Source organism: Danio aesculapii, chromosome 8 (genome assembly GCF_903798145.1).
Source record: "Danio aesculapii chromosome 8, fDanAes4.1, whole genome shotgun sequence".
Classification (NCBI taxonomy): domain Eukaryota; kingdom Metazoa; phylum Chordata; class Actinopteri; order Cypriniformes; family Danionidae; genus Danio; species Danio aesculapii.
Window position 1 is genome coordinate 48,679,397 of NC_079442.1, and position 15,918 is coordinate 48,695,314.

A 15,918-nucleotide genomic window follows, 5' to 3' on the forward strand; every position below is an offset into this window, starting at 1 on the left:
AATCAGGATTATATTTAGAGAATTTTGGAGTCATTTCAGTTTAATCATAATAAGTGAACGTTTATAAATTGCTTGTATTTTAAGGCCTGTGTAAACATTTTTAATGAGTTTAATGAGCGTTTGGGCACAAGGAGTTATGTTAGTAGCTTTAACAAAGATGAATTGTATTTAATTATTTGCAAGGAAGAATATACAGCTTTATTGTACACCTGATTATTTTATTTCTGAACCTGTACACTGTTAGACTCCTTCATTTGTGTATCTGCTCTACTTTATTTATATCTGCTTGTAATTTGTTTATTATATTGTATGCACTCCCCTACAAAATGATCCCTATCGATCTATAATTATTAAGTAATCTTGTGAAAATTCGCAATATACATAGCAGAAAATTTAGATATCGCAATGTACGTTTTTTCCCAATATTATGCAGCCCTAAAGTCGTGATTAGTAGAGGATTAGTAGAATCATTTAGTCATGATTAGTAGAAGTACAGTATCTTAATCTTTAAAATTGGAAGTTGGCATACACCTGAATATAACATAGGGGGTTTTAGTTTGGGGGTTTTGATTTCATTCATTCATTTTCCTTCAGCTTACTCCCTTATTTATCAGAGGTCGCCACAGTGGGATGAACCGCCAACTATTCCAGCATATGTTTTACAAAGCGGATGCCCTTCCAGCCACAACCCAGTACTGGAAAACACCCATACACTCTTGCATTCACACACACACTTATACACTTCAGCCAATTTAGTTCATCCAATTCGCTTATAGCACATGTCATTGGACTGTGGGGGAAAACTGGTTCTTGTTTTGTTTTTCACATCCCAAAATTTACAGGTATTGACCATAATGAAATATAAAAAGTTATAACAACTCACCGATGGGAAGAACCAGGAAAAACGGAAGCCAACAGAGTACGAAGCATCCCACCACGATGCCCAAAGTCTTGGCGGCCTTTTTTTCCCTTGAGAACTTGAGCAGACGCAGTGCGAAGTGTGTCCGGTTGCGTAACGCCTCGTCCTCGGACACCGTCATGTTTCCGCGATGTATCCGCAAGGTCACAGTCTCAGCGTGATCCGACTTCTCAGTCTTCTGTCCGCTGATCAGTCCTCGCGTTTCCCTTCTCGCCACAACATACACACGACAATACATTGAGAGAATCACCACTAGAGGGAGGTAAAAAGATCCCAAAGCTGAGAAAATGGCATAACCGGGTTCCTCAGTTATCTTGCATATGGTTTCATCATCCGGCGCCGGTTCCTTCCAGCCGAATAGAGGTCCGATGGAAATAGTGATGGACAGAACCCATAAAGCTATGAGTGCAAGCAATGCACGTCGCTCTGTCACAATAGATGGGTACTGTAGAGGATAGCTAACGCCGATATATCGGTCCACAGAAATCACACACAAGCTCATAATAGACGCCGTGCAGCATAAAACATCCATCGCAGCCCACACGTCACAAAAAGGCCGTCCGAAGATCCATCGACCCAGCATCTCGAAGACCGTGGAGAACGGAAGAACCGTAGAGCTCAGAAGAAGATCCGCAACTGCTAGGTTGACGATGAAGTAATGCGTGACCGTTCGTAGATTACGATGGCAAGCCACCGATAGGATGACTAAGATGTTGCCCAAAACGCCAAACACGATGAACACCGCCAAAACCACCCCCAAAGCCACCGCCTTCATGACGTTCAGCTCCGGGACGAGCACTTGGCTGCAGTTGCTACAGTTCTCAGGGAACGACTCCGGAGTCATGTTGTCTTTGAAGGGAACCATTTGTTCAAGATGTCCAGGCATTTAATAAGGATGCCGTCCTTTCAGTTTGTACCAAAAAAAGATACTACGTTGGCTGTCGTGCAAGAAACCCAGAGCATTTCCAGTAGCACGCCGAGGGAATGGGATGAAACTCAAACTGTTGTGTTTCATTTCTCAAATGCCCCAAGATGAGCTTTTAATGATGTATGTTGGTGGAAAAATCGCTGCGGGTGAGATATAAACACAGGGAACTAAACGTATTATGCTGCGGAGAGCGTTGGATTCTTTTGTCATAAAGTCATAAATTCGTAGGTTGCTTTGACGTGTTCATAAGCATGTGCAGCTGGAGCATCATACAGAGCAATGAGAGTTAAACAAGTAGCGTTGTTGCAGATTGTGTGATCAATCGAGGAGGAATAAAGCTTTCGGTTTGATGCATGAGTGATTTATCTGAGATATCCATCAAAGGGGATTTAAACAATTCACTTTGCACATTCGCAACACTGTGAACTGGCTTTTTGTGCACACTTTTTTTTTGGGAAACTCCTGATGGTCACTCATAGGTTTGCATTGAATTGGCTGATGTCACTGAGGTTGCAAAGCAGATAACAAGGACAAAGCTAAAAGCACTTTGGCATGCGCTGAGGAGATATTTTTGGCTGAAGAGCGGTTCTCGGTGCGTCACGCAGGTTTTTTAGGCGAACAGCTTCAATCAGGATAGATTTGGTCCTGATGCTGGCATGCTGGTTTGGTTTTTGAAGCCTGACGAACCCTGAAAAACAGACAGAGAAAAGTGCAGCTTTATCAGTAAAGTGGCTTCATCTGTCAGACGGAGAACTTTTTAAACCATCGCTCATGCATCATAATGAAGTGTGCAGTCGTTTGGCATAAAATTATGAGTCGCTTCCTGTGGGTAATGATATATAGATTCATTAATTCACTTTGCTCTGATCAAGCAAATGGATTTCTCTCTATGAGGGATCCTTAACAAAGAGAATGCTTTTATTTATATTTTTGTCTCCTGATGTTATTCATTCACCAAGTCACTGAATCTAACAGGACGACAGAACTAAATGTTCCTGCCAATGAAACTAATTTCCCATTTATTAATATTCATCCACTACTCTTTTCATTTAAGTCCCTTCTTTTTCACTCCTATGAATGCATAAAGCATTTGCATTTTAAAACACATTTTAAGTATTTCATTCGCTCTTCCTACAGTGACAAAAATGATTTATTGGATTTACTACATTTATTTTAAAAGGGCACCTATTTTACCCCTTTTACAAAGTGTAAGATAAGTCTTTGGTGTCTCCAGAATGTGTCTGTAAAGTTTCAACTCAAAATACCCATCAGATTATTTATTATAACCTCCAAAATCTGCCCATTTTGGTGTTTGAATACATTGTAGCTGTTTTTGTAGCCTGTGGCTTTAAATGCAAATTAGCTGCTTCTCCCCGCCCAACGTTTCCACTTGCGTGTCTGCTTTTATTAATGTGTTACATCCAGAGCTGTACATTGTCACCTGCCAACCCTCCAAATGCGGGTAGATTTCAGCAGTGACGGGTAAGACTGACACTCCCACTAGCCACTTTGACTGGTTGAAAATAATTTTCCCAGATAATAATTCTTAAAAGCAAGGTTCGACAAAAAGGATAGTCAAATATGCATGCAAAGGCAATCTTAGAATTAAGAAGTAACATGACGGACAAAAATAATTGCGTTCGCAACAATACAGTATGAGAGGATATTCACTCGTGCTAACAGCTGAGGTGATGCGCGCGACTGTTTCCTTTTGTGAAGCAACTGTGTCTAGAAACACAACTGATGCGATCGGTTCTCTTTCAAATAGATTAGACAAAAAGTTATGAACATGCACCCACAGTCTTGCTGCTTCAAGATTTCCAGAGTTGACTTATTGTAAGCAGCGCCAGTTGCTTTCACTTTAACCAGTCTTGAACAGATTATTAATGGGTCTAACATTACCCGTGTGTGTGATCATCCTTTCATTATCACAAGATATGTTTTTACCTGCGTTCTTTTACATTAATATGGTTTAATTATTATTTTTTACAATAACATTGCTTTAATGGGAGATTAACTCCCCATTTATGTGTAGTTAACTGGTGATCTGGGACCTTTAGCCAGGACAGATTACTGTGCATGTGTTTTGTTAAATAAGAAGTATAGTATACAGCTATATTTTGCTTGTTTTGGCACATTTAAATTTTGTGGCTAAGAAATAATTGTTTATGTTTGGTGTGGTCAGAGATAAATTTGGTAAATTCTTCATTTTGAGCTCTGAAAATTCTGTGAATAAAAACTAATTGTAATACTATGAAACCATGACACATTTGCTCATGATTATTGAGTAAGCTCATGCACAACACACAAAAAGTGAAATGAATGAGGAGGCATGTGGAGATAACACAAAATCTAAATCAAGTCATTTTAGCATGTCAAAGTCATATTTATGTGTATAAAATATATTTCCCCAACAATAAAATTGTGGCTAGTGAAAATGGCGAGTGGCTAGTAATGTTGGAAAACTACTAGCCACAGTGGCTGGTGATCAAAAAACTTAATGTCAAGCCCTGGTTACATCAGATAAACAGCAGTCAGTGATAGAGACAGGCATGGGTAAAGTTGAAATACAGCTCAGTAGTCAATATCAAGTAAGTTTATTTGCGCGTTTACGGACACCATGCGGCTGTGATGATTATAATGGTTAAGAATAACACATCGATTTTACTCTCTTCATTACAAACTGGGGGGGGGGAGGGTTGATCCTAATATTGATAGTAACGATACCAACGTTGGTATTAATATCGGATTATTAGTAGCCTTTCAAGATCGATACATTTATTTAAATTTAATCTAATTTACGCTAAAGTGCATTGCTCCTGTTTCATAAAAGAGCGGACATGTCTCTAAATACCTGCTCCTTTTATATGTTGTATGCACCGTTGCTCCTCTCTGCTCTGCTGTTATCAGTTGTCCATTCATCACGTGACTCAGCAACGCCAAAGCGCAAGCACTTTTGGCTGTTCTGAGATGACGGAAAGAAAGAGGAGAGCTGAAAATATTATTTCGTTTAACTAATAATACTGCAGTAAACGAAACTGCGATGTTTGTAGTTAGTCTATTCAATACTGTGGAAACACCACAAGTCTACACAAACACATAAAACAACATGAAAAAGAGAACACCGAGCTGCAAGAAAGGAGAGAAGAGGAGGCAAATCCTCCAGACAGACACCCAGCAGTGCCAGCCCTGAAACAGAGGTCACTGGCCGAGTCGTTTCAGAGAGGCAATGAATATCCAGGTAGCTAGGTACAGTGGTGAAATTAATATTTGAGTTATATAGAACGTTCAGTATTATTAGTTAATGCCAATTTGAGAAGAAAAAAACAAACAACATAAATAAAACGAATACTTGGTGATAGTTGAACTTGTTACTTACCTTATCAGGCTGATTAAATACAGCCTATATAGTCAGCACATTAAAACCTGCTATTTATATGAACTATTTTGGAATTTAAAAATATACAGGGGTGGCCAAAATGATTAAACAGTAGTTTTTTTCACCAGCTAATAAGTCAGTTATCGTTTGCTGTAGTGTGTTAGTGGAAAATAAAAATAAAAAAACATTTAAAAACACTTAGCTGGTGTGAATACGGGTGTTCTAATATTTCTGCCTACCACTGTATACCATAAACTTAAAATATGAAAATGTCTAAATATCCCTTTTGTATTACCTGTGAAAGGGACACTATATGGTTTATATTTTGGCTACATGATATAGGCTTTAGGCTGTACTTAATTAATAATAAAAATGTTTTTATTTGGCTTAAACGTGTTTAAAATTCGTCCTGGGTTTTAACATATACACTTAATTATAGCAGCTTTGACAGCATTCAACTCATAACTAATCACACACTGTTCTCCCCTACAGAAAAGTACATTTAGGTTCAAGTGCATGCTTTTTAAAGTAAAGTATCGGTATCGGTATCAATATTGCCGATACTGGCCCTGTATTTACTTGGTATCGGATCGATACCAAATTTTGCAGGATCGCCCAGCCCTATTACAAACAAACAATACATAAAAAAGAGTGCAAAAAGTATTATCTTGTATTCAATAATAATAATAAATATCTTACAATATACATACTGTATTTATCTTAACAGTAATGTTGATTTTGTTTTGTTTTTTTTGCGTAAATTTTTATTTAGGCCAAATGTATTTTAATTGTTTATTTCATTACATTTTTTTCTGGATTTTCTCTAATAAAATGATCAAAACTCCACTAATATAATTAATATTTTTAAATGTAAGTGTACCACTGTTTCTCCCGCCTGAAATTCTGTGTGTTAATTTTTTTTCTGGATTCATGCTGGTTTTATGATTTATCAGATTCATCATTAGATACACACACACACACACACACACACACACACACACACACACACACACACACACACACACAAACAATTATGCACGTTTACTGACACCATGCGGCCGTGGTGACTATACCGGTTAAGAATTATACAGCGATTTTTATTGTCTTTATTACAAACATGCCGTTTTAAAATATTTTCAACGTATCACACAGAGTTGGAACATAAATTTTAATTCCAGTTTATTTGCAAAAAATCTTCTGTGGACATGTGTGTAACATCAATTCGGTGGGCGGGGAAAACTGCTACGTCACTCCTACGTCACGGTGCGGTGGGTCTCAAAATCACTGGGATTTGGATCCTATTTTAACATCAGGAATTTTTTAAAAAGAGACTTATTGTATTTATATCACTCTAATATGACACTGGACAGTACACACAGATATGTCCAAACTAGGGATGTCCAGATGCTATCACGTGGTTTTAGACTCGATCGGAATCGGACGTTACCTCCCGATCAGGACTCGAATATATATGAATAGATATACAGTTGAAATCAGAATTATTAGCCCCCCTTTAATTTTTTTTTTCTTTTTTAAATATTTCCCAAATTATGTTTAAAAGAGCAAGGAAATTTTCACAGTATGTCTGATAATATTTTTTCTACTGGAGAAAGTCTTAATTGTTTTATTTCGGCTAGAATAAAAGCAGTTTTTAATTTTTTATGAACCATTTTGAGGACAAAATGATAAGCCCCTCTAAGCTAATATTTTTTTCGACAGTCTACAGAACAAACCATCATTCAAATCATCATCCAATAACTTTCACTTTAACTGTATATATTCTCATAATTTTTTAGCCCATCTATAGTTATGCGCTGGCACAGAGTTCGATCTCTTTCATCACACAGAAACAGCAACCCATGTGGCATTGCATCACTTTGTTGCAGACGCTATTGGTTAAATGCCGGCAAAGTAGAACATGGAAACAGCTTGAAGTGAAAAGCTTGAGTATGGCTGTGTTCTGGAGGTATTGTTAAGTTGATGACGACAACATTGCCATAGCAAACTTTGAGATATGTAAACTGGGGATTCCCTGCTGGGTTTTTTAAGTTGAGGTGCTGTTTGTTTTTATATTAGATTTTTTTTTATATTTACTGTTGCACTAAAGTCCAAATATGAAAAAATGATGTTATTTATTACTTGACTGTTCAAGCTAGCTCACAGAAGTGCTCTGTTTGTTAACATAGTTGTTGAATGTTAAAATAAGGTGAATTAAATTCAAAATAAGGAAGATCCTGGATCTGTTTTCTTCGATTGTCTTTATTTTTTATGTGTTATAGAAGTATCAGGTTTCGGTATCGGCAGATACTCCAAATCAAATGTCTCAGCCTCGAGGGCAAAAAAACCTGATCATCATCCCTAGTCTAAACTGCTCAAAGAAGTTGATTTTCATCAAAGGTGCCCTTTAAGGTAAGTAGTTGCAAACAATTTAAATGGGCTGAATTTAAATAAATTAAATGTAGTAATGTTCAACTTAATCTTTTTTTTATAAATTGAATGGAACCACTTACCTTAAAAAATCTAGTAATCCAATTAAGAATTTTTTCAGTGTACTACATATGGTTTTGCACAGTAATTTCACATGCTAGCTAGATGATAAAGCAGGTGTAAAACCCAACAGATGCGCACTGCACATACACAACAACCCAAAATACCACCTGAACACCCTAGCAACCACACTTAAGCACCTTAGCAACTGCACGGAAACATTCTGGCATGTATTCTCATTATGTTCAGAATATGTTAAAAATGTAATTACAAGTCATTTTGCACACATGCTCAATACTCAACCAACAATAGTGCAAAAAGTATTAGCATAATAATGATAAATATACCATATGCATATTTATCATAACAATAATGTAGATTGTTTGCATACATTTAAATTTAGGCAAGAAAATCCATTTCATAAAAAAAAATTCTGGATTTAGTCTAATGAGCTGATCAAAACTCCACTAATTCATTCATTTTCTTTTCGGCTTAGTCCTTTTATTAATCAGGGGTTGCCACGGCGGAATGAACTTCAAACTTATCCAGCATATGTTTTACACAGCAGATGCCTTTCCAGCTGCAGCTCTTCACTGGGAAACTCCCATTCACACACATACACTACAGACAATTTAGTTAACTCAATTCACCGATAGCACGTGTTTGGACTTGTGGGGGAAACCGGAGCACTCGGAGGAAACCCATGTGAACAGGGGGAGAACATGCAAGCTCCACGCAGAAATGCCAACTGACCCAACCGAGGCTCGAACCAGCGACCTTCTTGCTGTGAGGCGATCGTGCTACCCACTGCGCCACTGTGACGCTCAACTCCAATAATATGATTAATATTTCCAAATGTAAGCAAAGGAGAAAAAAAAAACAATGGTGTCAATATAATTTGTACCTCTGTTTTCCCCCTGAAATTCTAAAATTTCATTATTTTTTTTTCTGGATTCATGCTGGTTTTATAATTGATCAGATTTATCATCAAAATCAGGCTTTATAAAAATAATACAACTTAATTTTAAAAAAAAATGTACGTTTAAAACTCACATTTAAAACGTACCACTGTTAGTAAAATAATTCATAAATACAAATATTTTTATTAGTGGAGTCCACTAAAGTACATTGCTCCTGTTTCATAAAAGAGCGGACATGTCTCTAAATACCCGCTCCTTTTATATCTTGTATGCACCGTTGCTCCTCTCTGCTCTGCTGTTATTAGTTGTCCATTCATCACGTCACTCAGCAGTCCACTAATCCACTATTGTTATATTATTCTTAATTCCAGACAAAAGTTTCGGTTCGTAACTCATTCATTCATTCATTTTCTTTTCGGCTTAGCCTCATTTTTAATTTGGGGAATGAACCGCCAACTTATCCAGCATATGTTTTACATAGAAGATGCCCTTCCAGCTGCAACCCATCACTGGGAAACACCCATAAACTCTCATTCACACACATCCACTATGGACAATTTAGCTTACCCAATTCACCTATACCATATGTTTTTGGACTTGTGAGGGAAACCGGAGCACCTGGAGGAAATCCACGGCAACACGGAGAGAACATGCAAACTCCACAGAGAAACGCCAACTGAACCAGCCGGTGCTCGAACCAGTGACCTTCTTGCTGTGAAAAACCGTGCTGCCCCTTGGTTCATAATCAGTCCCGCAGTTTTCATCCCAGACCCTTGAATGTGGCATCTAACTGTGCAGTTTTATCGAGAATGGTGTGCTATGACTTTAATAAGGGGTCAAAAATAATATTGATTTAACATTGAGCCCAACGTTGATGCATTATATCGGCAAAGTGTGAATTTCATAGAAATATGGGATTTAAAGGGCTTCTATTTTACCCCTTTTTCAAGATTTAAGACGAGTCTTTTGTGTCTCCAGAATGTGTCTGTAAAGTTTCAGCTCAAAACACCCATCAGATTATTTATTATAGCTTTCTGAATATTGGAATTTTCAGCTCTGAGTACAATGTAGCTGTTTTTGTAACCTGTGCCTTTAATGCTAGTTCTCCCCGCCCACTATTCCCACATGCATGTCGTGTGACTCAGTCTCTGCCTCAGCTGCGTCAGGTAAACAGCACAGTGACATGAAGGAAGCAGATCTCCTGTAACGTTTGTGAGAAATACTACGGTAAAAACGTTCCCAATGATTATTTGATGTATTTGTTGTGGAGTTGCAACGATGAGTCACACACTGTTACGCGGGTCTGTGTTTTATTTAATTCATTTATTTATTTGTTGAGGATTTGTGCTTGTTGCGCTTGAGTTATAGGAGGAGTTTTTCTACCCGGCTTGTCCAGGATTGGATGACGCCCGTGACGTTACTGGGGATTCCCCGTATATAAGGCTAACAGCAATGGCAGTCTGGCTGGCGGTACTCCGCATGCCAGGCGATCCATCTACAAGCCACTCTCTTGAGAGTTTTGTTCTTGTTAACCTTTTGATTCTTTAGTTTGGACTGTGATAACTAGTTTGTTTATTTTGATACTTTGTTTTCGTAGCAGGTAGTGGATTATTTTTTATAGTCACGTTTGGTTATTTATTTAGTTTAGCGAAGGTTAGCAGTGGCCCGGAAGACTCACCTGTTTTTTTATTCCTTTCATGGGAGTTTTTCCTTTTTTTCGACCTTTTTTCCTTTGCTGCCCTACCTGTCTTCTTGATTTTTGTAAATGTTTTGTCTCTTTTGGAAACATATGATTCATGAAAATTCATGAAAATTAAAGAATATTGACGGGACATAAATTTATTAATTCAATCGCCTGTGTCTTTTCATATGTTCAGCACAAACCTTGATTGTTGTTATTATTCGAGCAAGTTTTTGAGCTTTGGGCGGTAACACACAAAGTTCCAAAGTTCTCACACACACACACGCACGCACGCACGCACGCACACACGCACACACACACACACAGAAATGTGACAGAATACATGTTAATATCCACTGCTGTATGGCTATCCGTTATGTTAATGTACAAAATAAATCTGATTTAACATCCACATACCGGGATTGAAGCGTTGTCTTTTGTAATTGTACTGACATGTGGCCGTGGTGATGAATTACATCGATTTTACCGTCTTTATCACAAACATGAACCGTTTTAAAACATTTTAAACTTGTAAAACTCATTCTTGAGCACACTTAAAAGGTGATTGATGATCACAGAGCGCTGAACAGATCTTTTAAATCCGGTTGCTTTGCGCACGTCCTGTCTTGTTGATATGATTATACATGTTACTACAGAGACATGTTAATACGCAGCTGTCAAACAATTAAGTGGGCAGGGAAACTGCACTCCTAAGTCACATTGTGGTGGACGTCAAATTGGGAGGGATTTAGATCCTATTTTAACTTCAGGAAATTTATAAAAAGAGACTTGTGTTTCTATCACCCCAATATTACTGTGGACACATTACACACACTTCTGTCCAAACAGTGCCCTTTAAAACATCTGGAGAGGTTAGAAGCCTTAGTAAAAACATACCCTGAAAGGGGGTAAAAGTTGTACCCCTGGGGTAGTAGGACATCCCGAAGTTTTACATTGACTTAACATTGCTCATTGACTCTGATTTATTACATTGACTGCCGTTATAAATGTCACACATCTATAACATTACACAACAGTGCCATACAAACTTTGGGGTGTGCTTGTTTGGCTCAGGCAACCAATCAGCTTCTTAATATGATAATGAAGCTTGCAAGCCGTGCCCCCAAACCATTTAAACACCCTTAAGAACTGCCTCATTGATTAAACATGGGGATGGGATGGCTCATTGAAATACATTGATCTCATTGACTCCAATTATACATGTCACCCATCAATAACATTATATAGCAATGTCATACAGACATAGGGGTGGACTCATTTGACTCAGTCAACCAAAAAGCATCTCAATATGATAATCAGGCTATCAAGCCACGCCCTCAAGACATTTTGGTCACACTTTATTTTGATGGTCTGTTTGTTGAATTTAAGCTACATGCCAACTAATTCTTAATAGATTATAAGTAGACTGCTAGGTTGGGGTTAGGGTTAATGTAAGTTGACATGTACTAGCAAAGTTTCCTATACCCAGCTAAATGTCTGTTTAGCAGCAGTATTAACAGATATTAAGCAGACAGTCTACTAATACTCAAATGGGCCATCAAAATAAAGTGTTACTAACCATTTTATCACCTTTAGTAATTGGTTTGATTTTATTTATTTTTGAACAGAAACATAAAATATAATTTTAACATGGTCGAAAATGGAGCAGGATGTGGCTTATTATTTTCCCACCCCATTACCACATACATCATTCATCTATTACTTAAACTTGTTTCTTCTTTTACATTATTATCTCATATTATCTTATTATCTCTTTTTACATGAGACATATTTCATCCTTTTGGTATCTTTGACAAATTATATGTTATTACATCCCCCCCCAAAAAATACACACAGTAGTACTGCGAACAGCCATACATTGAAATTTCATCATACCTTTCTCATTTTATCCTTTTTCAATCACCTTCATCATTATATTGCTTTAATTCCTTTTATAATAACTTTTTAAATTGATTGATATCCTGACATTGTTTGAGAATCTATTCTAGACTCTTCCATAATTTCACACCACAGACAGACATACTGTACACCAGTGTTTCCCAACCCTGTTCCTGGAGGCACACCAACAGTACATATTTTGGATGTCTCCCTTTTCTGACCCATTAACTTCAGGTGTTGGAGTCTCTTCTGATGTTATGATAAGTTGTTTCAAGTGTGTTTGATTAGGGAGAGGTTGAAAATGTGTACTGTTGGTGTGCCTTCAGGAACAGGGTTGGGAAACACTGCTGTACACAAACTTTTAAAAGTTGTCTTTGTTTTCAACCTCCTAAAATGTTGTTCTTCTCTCAGATTATATCCCCCTTGTCTTTCTTAAAAACACGTTTGTATACATTTTGGAATTAATTTACTCATAGCTTTAAACATAAGTTGTGCTGCTTTAAATTTAACCAAATCATTGAACTTGCGTATCTTCAATTTAAAAAATAAAGGATTTGTTCGCTCCAAATACCCCACATTTTCTATCAGTCGAATGACTTTTTTCTGCGTTGTACATACGGATCGTAAGTAAGATTTAGATCTATTCCCCCAAATTTCAACACAAAACTCATATAGGGCAACATAAGTGTGTTATACAATATATACATTGATTTATTGTCCAGGATAAATCTTGCTTTATACAGTATTGCTTTTACAGTTTTTACTAATGTTGATATCACATTATTTATTTGCCGTTTCCATCCCATAATCCAATACAACACCATGAAACTTACTTGCATATACTCTTTCTATAACTTCATTATCAATTTGTAAATCTATATTATGACTACTTTTTAATTTCCCACATAACATAACCTTTGCTTTACTTATATTTAATGACAATTTGTTTACGTCAAACCACAATTTCAATTTATTAATTTCTGTTTTAATCAACTCCACAAGTTTTGGTAAATTATCCGCAGATCAAAAAATACTTGTATCATCTGCAAATAAATAAACTTAAACAACTCTGATATCTTACACATACCATTAATGTAAATGATAAACAATATTGGACTTAAAACTGATCCTTGTGGTATGCCACAATTTATATTTAGGTATATAGATTGCCTATTTCCATGTATTGTTGCCTATTTTTTTAAATAACTGCTTATCCAATCCAAAGCTACTCCTCTGATACCATACCTGTCTAATTTATTTACCAATATATTACACTGTAAAAAATGGCAGTGATTTCAATGGTAAAAATGCTACAGTACAAATCCGTAACCTGGTTAATGGTATGCTTCCTTATTATATACAGTGAATAACCGTAAATTGACTTTCCCAGAATTCCCTGTATGGCACTTCACTTTTTATGCTTTTTGTTGACATTACCATGGATCTTTTTAGTTGTTTCCCCATCAGTTATGTACATTAGAGGTTTATGCTACATCTAATGTTGATTAACAATGTTTAATTAATTACTTTAATTTCATGCGTGTTACCATACTGGTGTTTAGTAGCTGTGTGAATGACACTGAGCACCTTCTGTACACTGATATACTTCTCTGCTTGTGGGATAATTTGTTTGTGATGAGCATTGGTTCATTATGCTCATTGGTTCATATTGGCTCATTACTTCCTCATGACCACCTGCATATGGCTGTGTTAACGTGTCTAACTGTGTAACAAAAGATGTGTAGATGTTGGTAATTCAAAATACAGACACAATACATCTATAAATTAATAAAATACGGTAGTTTACTGTAAAAATGAGAAATTACTTTTACGGTTTGTACCGTATTTTTAACGGTAAAGTACTGGCAACCACAGCTGCTGTTTTTTTTTTACCGTAAATTTTACATATTTATTTTTTACTGTGTATGATTTATTGTATCAAATGCCTTCTTTAAATCTATTGATTCTAATTGATTGCATAGACTGCTATTACAATAGACCCAGATGCATATCTTTCCTTAGGATAAAACATAGCCATTCAATTAAAACCTGGAGTTTTAACCATCTTGATATTATTTGCACCACCCTAGCAACAGCTAAGCAGCATGCAGATAACATTATCTACCCTATAGCAACACACTGGCAACCACTCTCATTTTCTTATCAGCATGCACAGTAAACTAGAGTTTTACCATCTTGATATATTACTTGCACCGCCCTGATAGCAACCACCTGAAATACCCTAGCAACAGCAAAGCAACATCCAGATAACGTTTTCAACCGCATAGCAACACACTGGCAACCGCTCTCATTTTCTTATCAACATGCACAGTAAAGCTGGAGTTTGAGAGCGAGGGAAGCCACAGATGCAGAAAACGACCTTTCACAGGGGTTTAACGAGATTGTGTCCTGCGAGACGCCAGCCAGTTCACAACCAACTCAAACAGCCACAGATTTTGCTTGGCTTTTTTTTTATTTTACATCACGGTTGTGCAAAAACACACCCACTGGGCGAAAACACAAGCCTGCCTCAAAGTGAAAGAACGCTTTTATTTTTTGGTGTTTTTCAGGCTCTCCAATTCCCACTTTAATCAAGCCAATTCTTGCAGTTCGCAATAAGACACAGGAATAAAAAAAAAAGCATTGTTAGTTAAGAAAACATGTTCAATGACATTCAAATATATTAACAATAAAAACTAAATCCTTCCTTGCTGTCAACAGAGGCGTATTCTTTTGTTTCTTTTGAAAGATTTCTGTTCCCTTTTTACCACTCGTATGAATGCATTTGCATTTTAAGCCCTGAAATCAGTGTGTCAGGCTGTAAAGTGTTTCATTCACTGTTACTGCTACAGTACATATATACAGTTGAAGTCAGAATTATTAGCCCCCCTTTGATTTTCTTTTTCTTTTTTAAATATTTCCCAAATGACATTTAACAGAGCAAGGAAACTTTCACAGTATGTTTGATAATATTTTTTTCTTCTGGAGAAAGTCTTATTTGTTTTATTTCGGCTAGAATAAAAGCTGTTTTTAATTTTTTTAAAAACATTTTAAGGTCAAAATTATTAGCCCCTTTTAGGCTAAAATATTTTTCGATAGTCTACAGAACAAACCATCGTTACACAATAACTTGCCTAATTACTCTAACCTGCCTAGTTAACCTAATTAACCTAGTTAAGCCTTTAAATGTCACTTTAAGCTGTATAGAAGTGTCTTGAAAAATATCTAGTCAAATATTATTTACTGTCATCATGGCAAAGATAAAATAAATCAGTTATTAGAAATGAGTTATTAAAACTATTATGTTTAGAAATGTGCTGAAAAAATCTCTTCTAAACCGAAATTGTGTAAAAAAAAAAAAAAACAGGGGGGCTAATAATTCAGGGGGGCTAATAAGGCTGACTTCAACTGTATATTCAATTAAAGTCAGAATAATTAGCCCCCTTTGATTTTCTTTTTCTTTTTTAAATATTTCCCAAATGACATTTAACAGAGCAAGGAAATTTTCACAGTATGTTTGATAATATACTGTCATCATGGCAAAGATAAAATAAATCAGTTATTTGAAATGAGTTATTAAAACTATTATGTTAAGAAATGTGTTGAATAAATCTTCCCTTCTTTAAATTTTGTCATCTGGAGAAAGTCTTATTTGTTTTATTTCGACTAGAATAAAAGCAGTTTTTAATTTATGAACCATTTTAA

The 15,918-nt window shown here is 36.4% G+C and overlaps 1 protein-coding gene across 1 annotated transcript in view; it reads right to left on the reverse strand.

The window, feature by feature from the left end:
• Window positions 1-869: 869 nt before the first annotated feature.
• adra1aa (adrenoceptor alpha 1Aa) overlaps window positions 870-15,918 on the reverse strand; it is a 30,504-nt gene continuing 15,455 nt past the window's right edge. Inside the window, exon 2 of the mRNA XM_056463214.1 lies at window positions 870-2,535. Coding sequence (XP_056319189.1) covers window positions 870-1,805 — 936 coding nt within the window. The 5' untranslated portion in view covers window positions 1,806-2,535. The remainder of the gene's footprint in view (window positions 2,536-15,918) is intronic.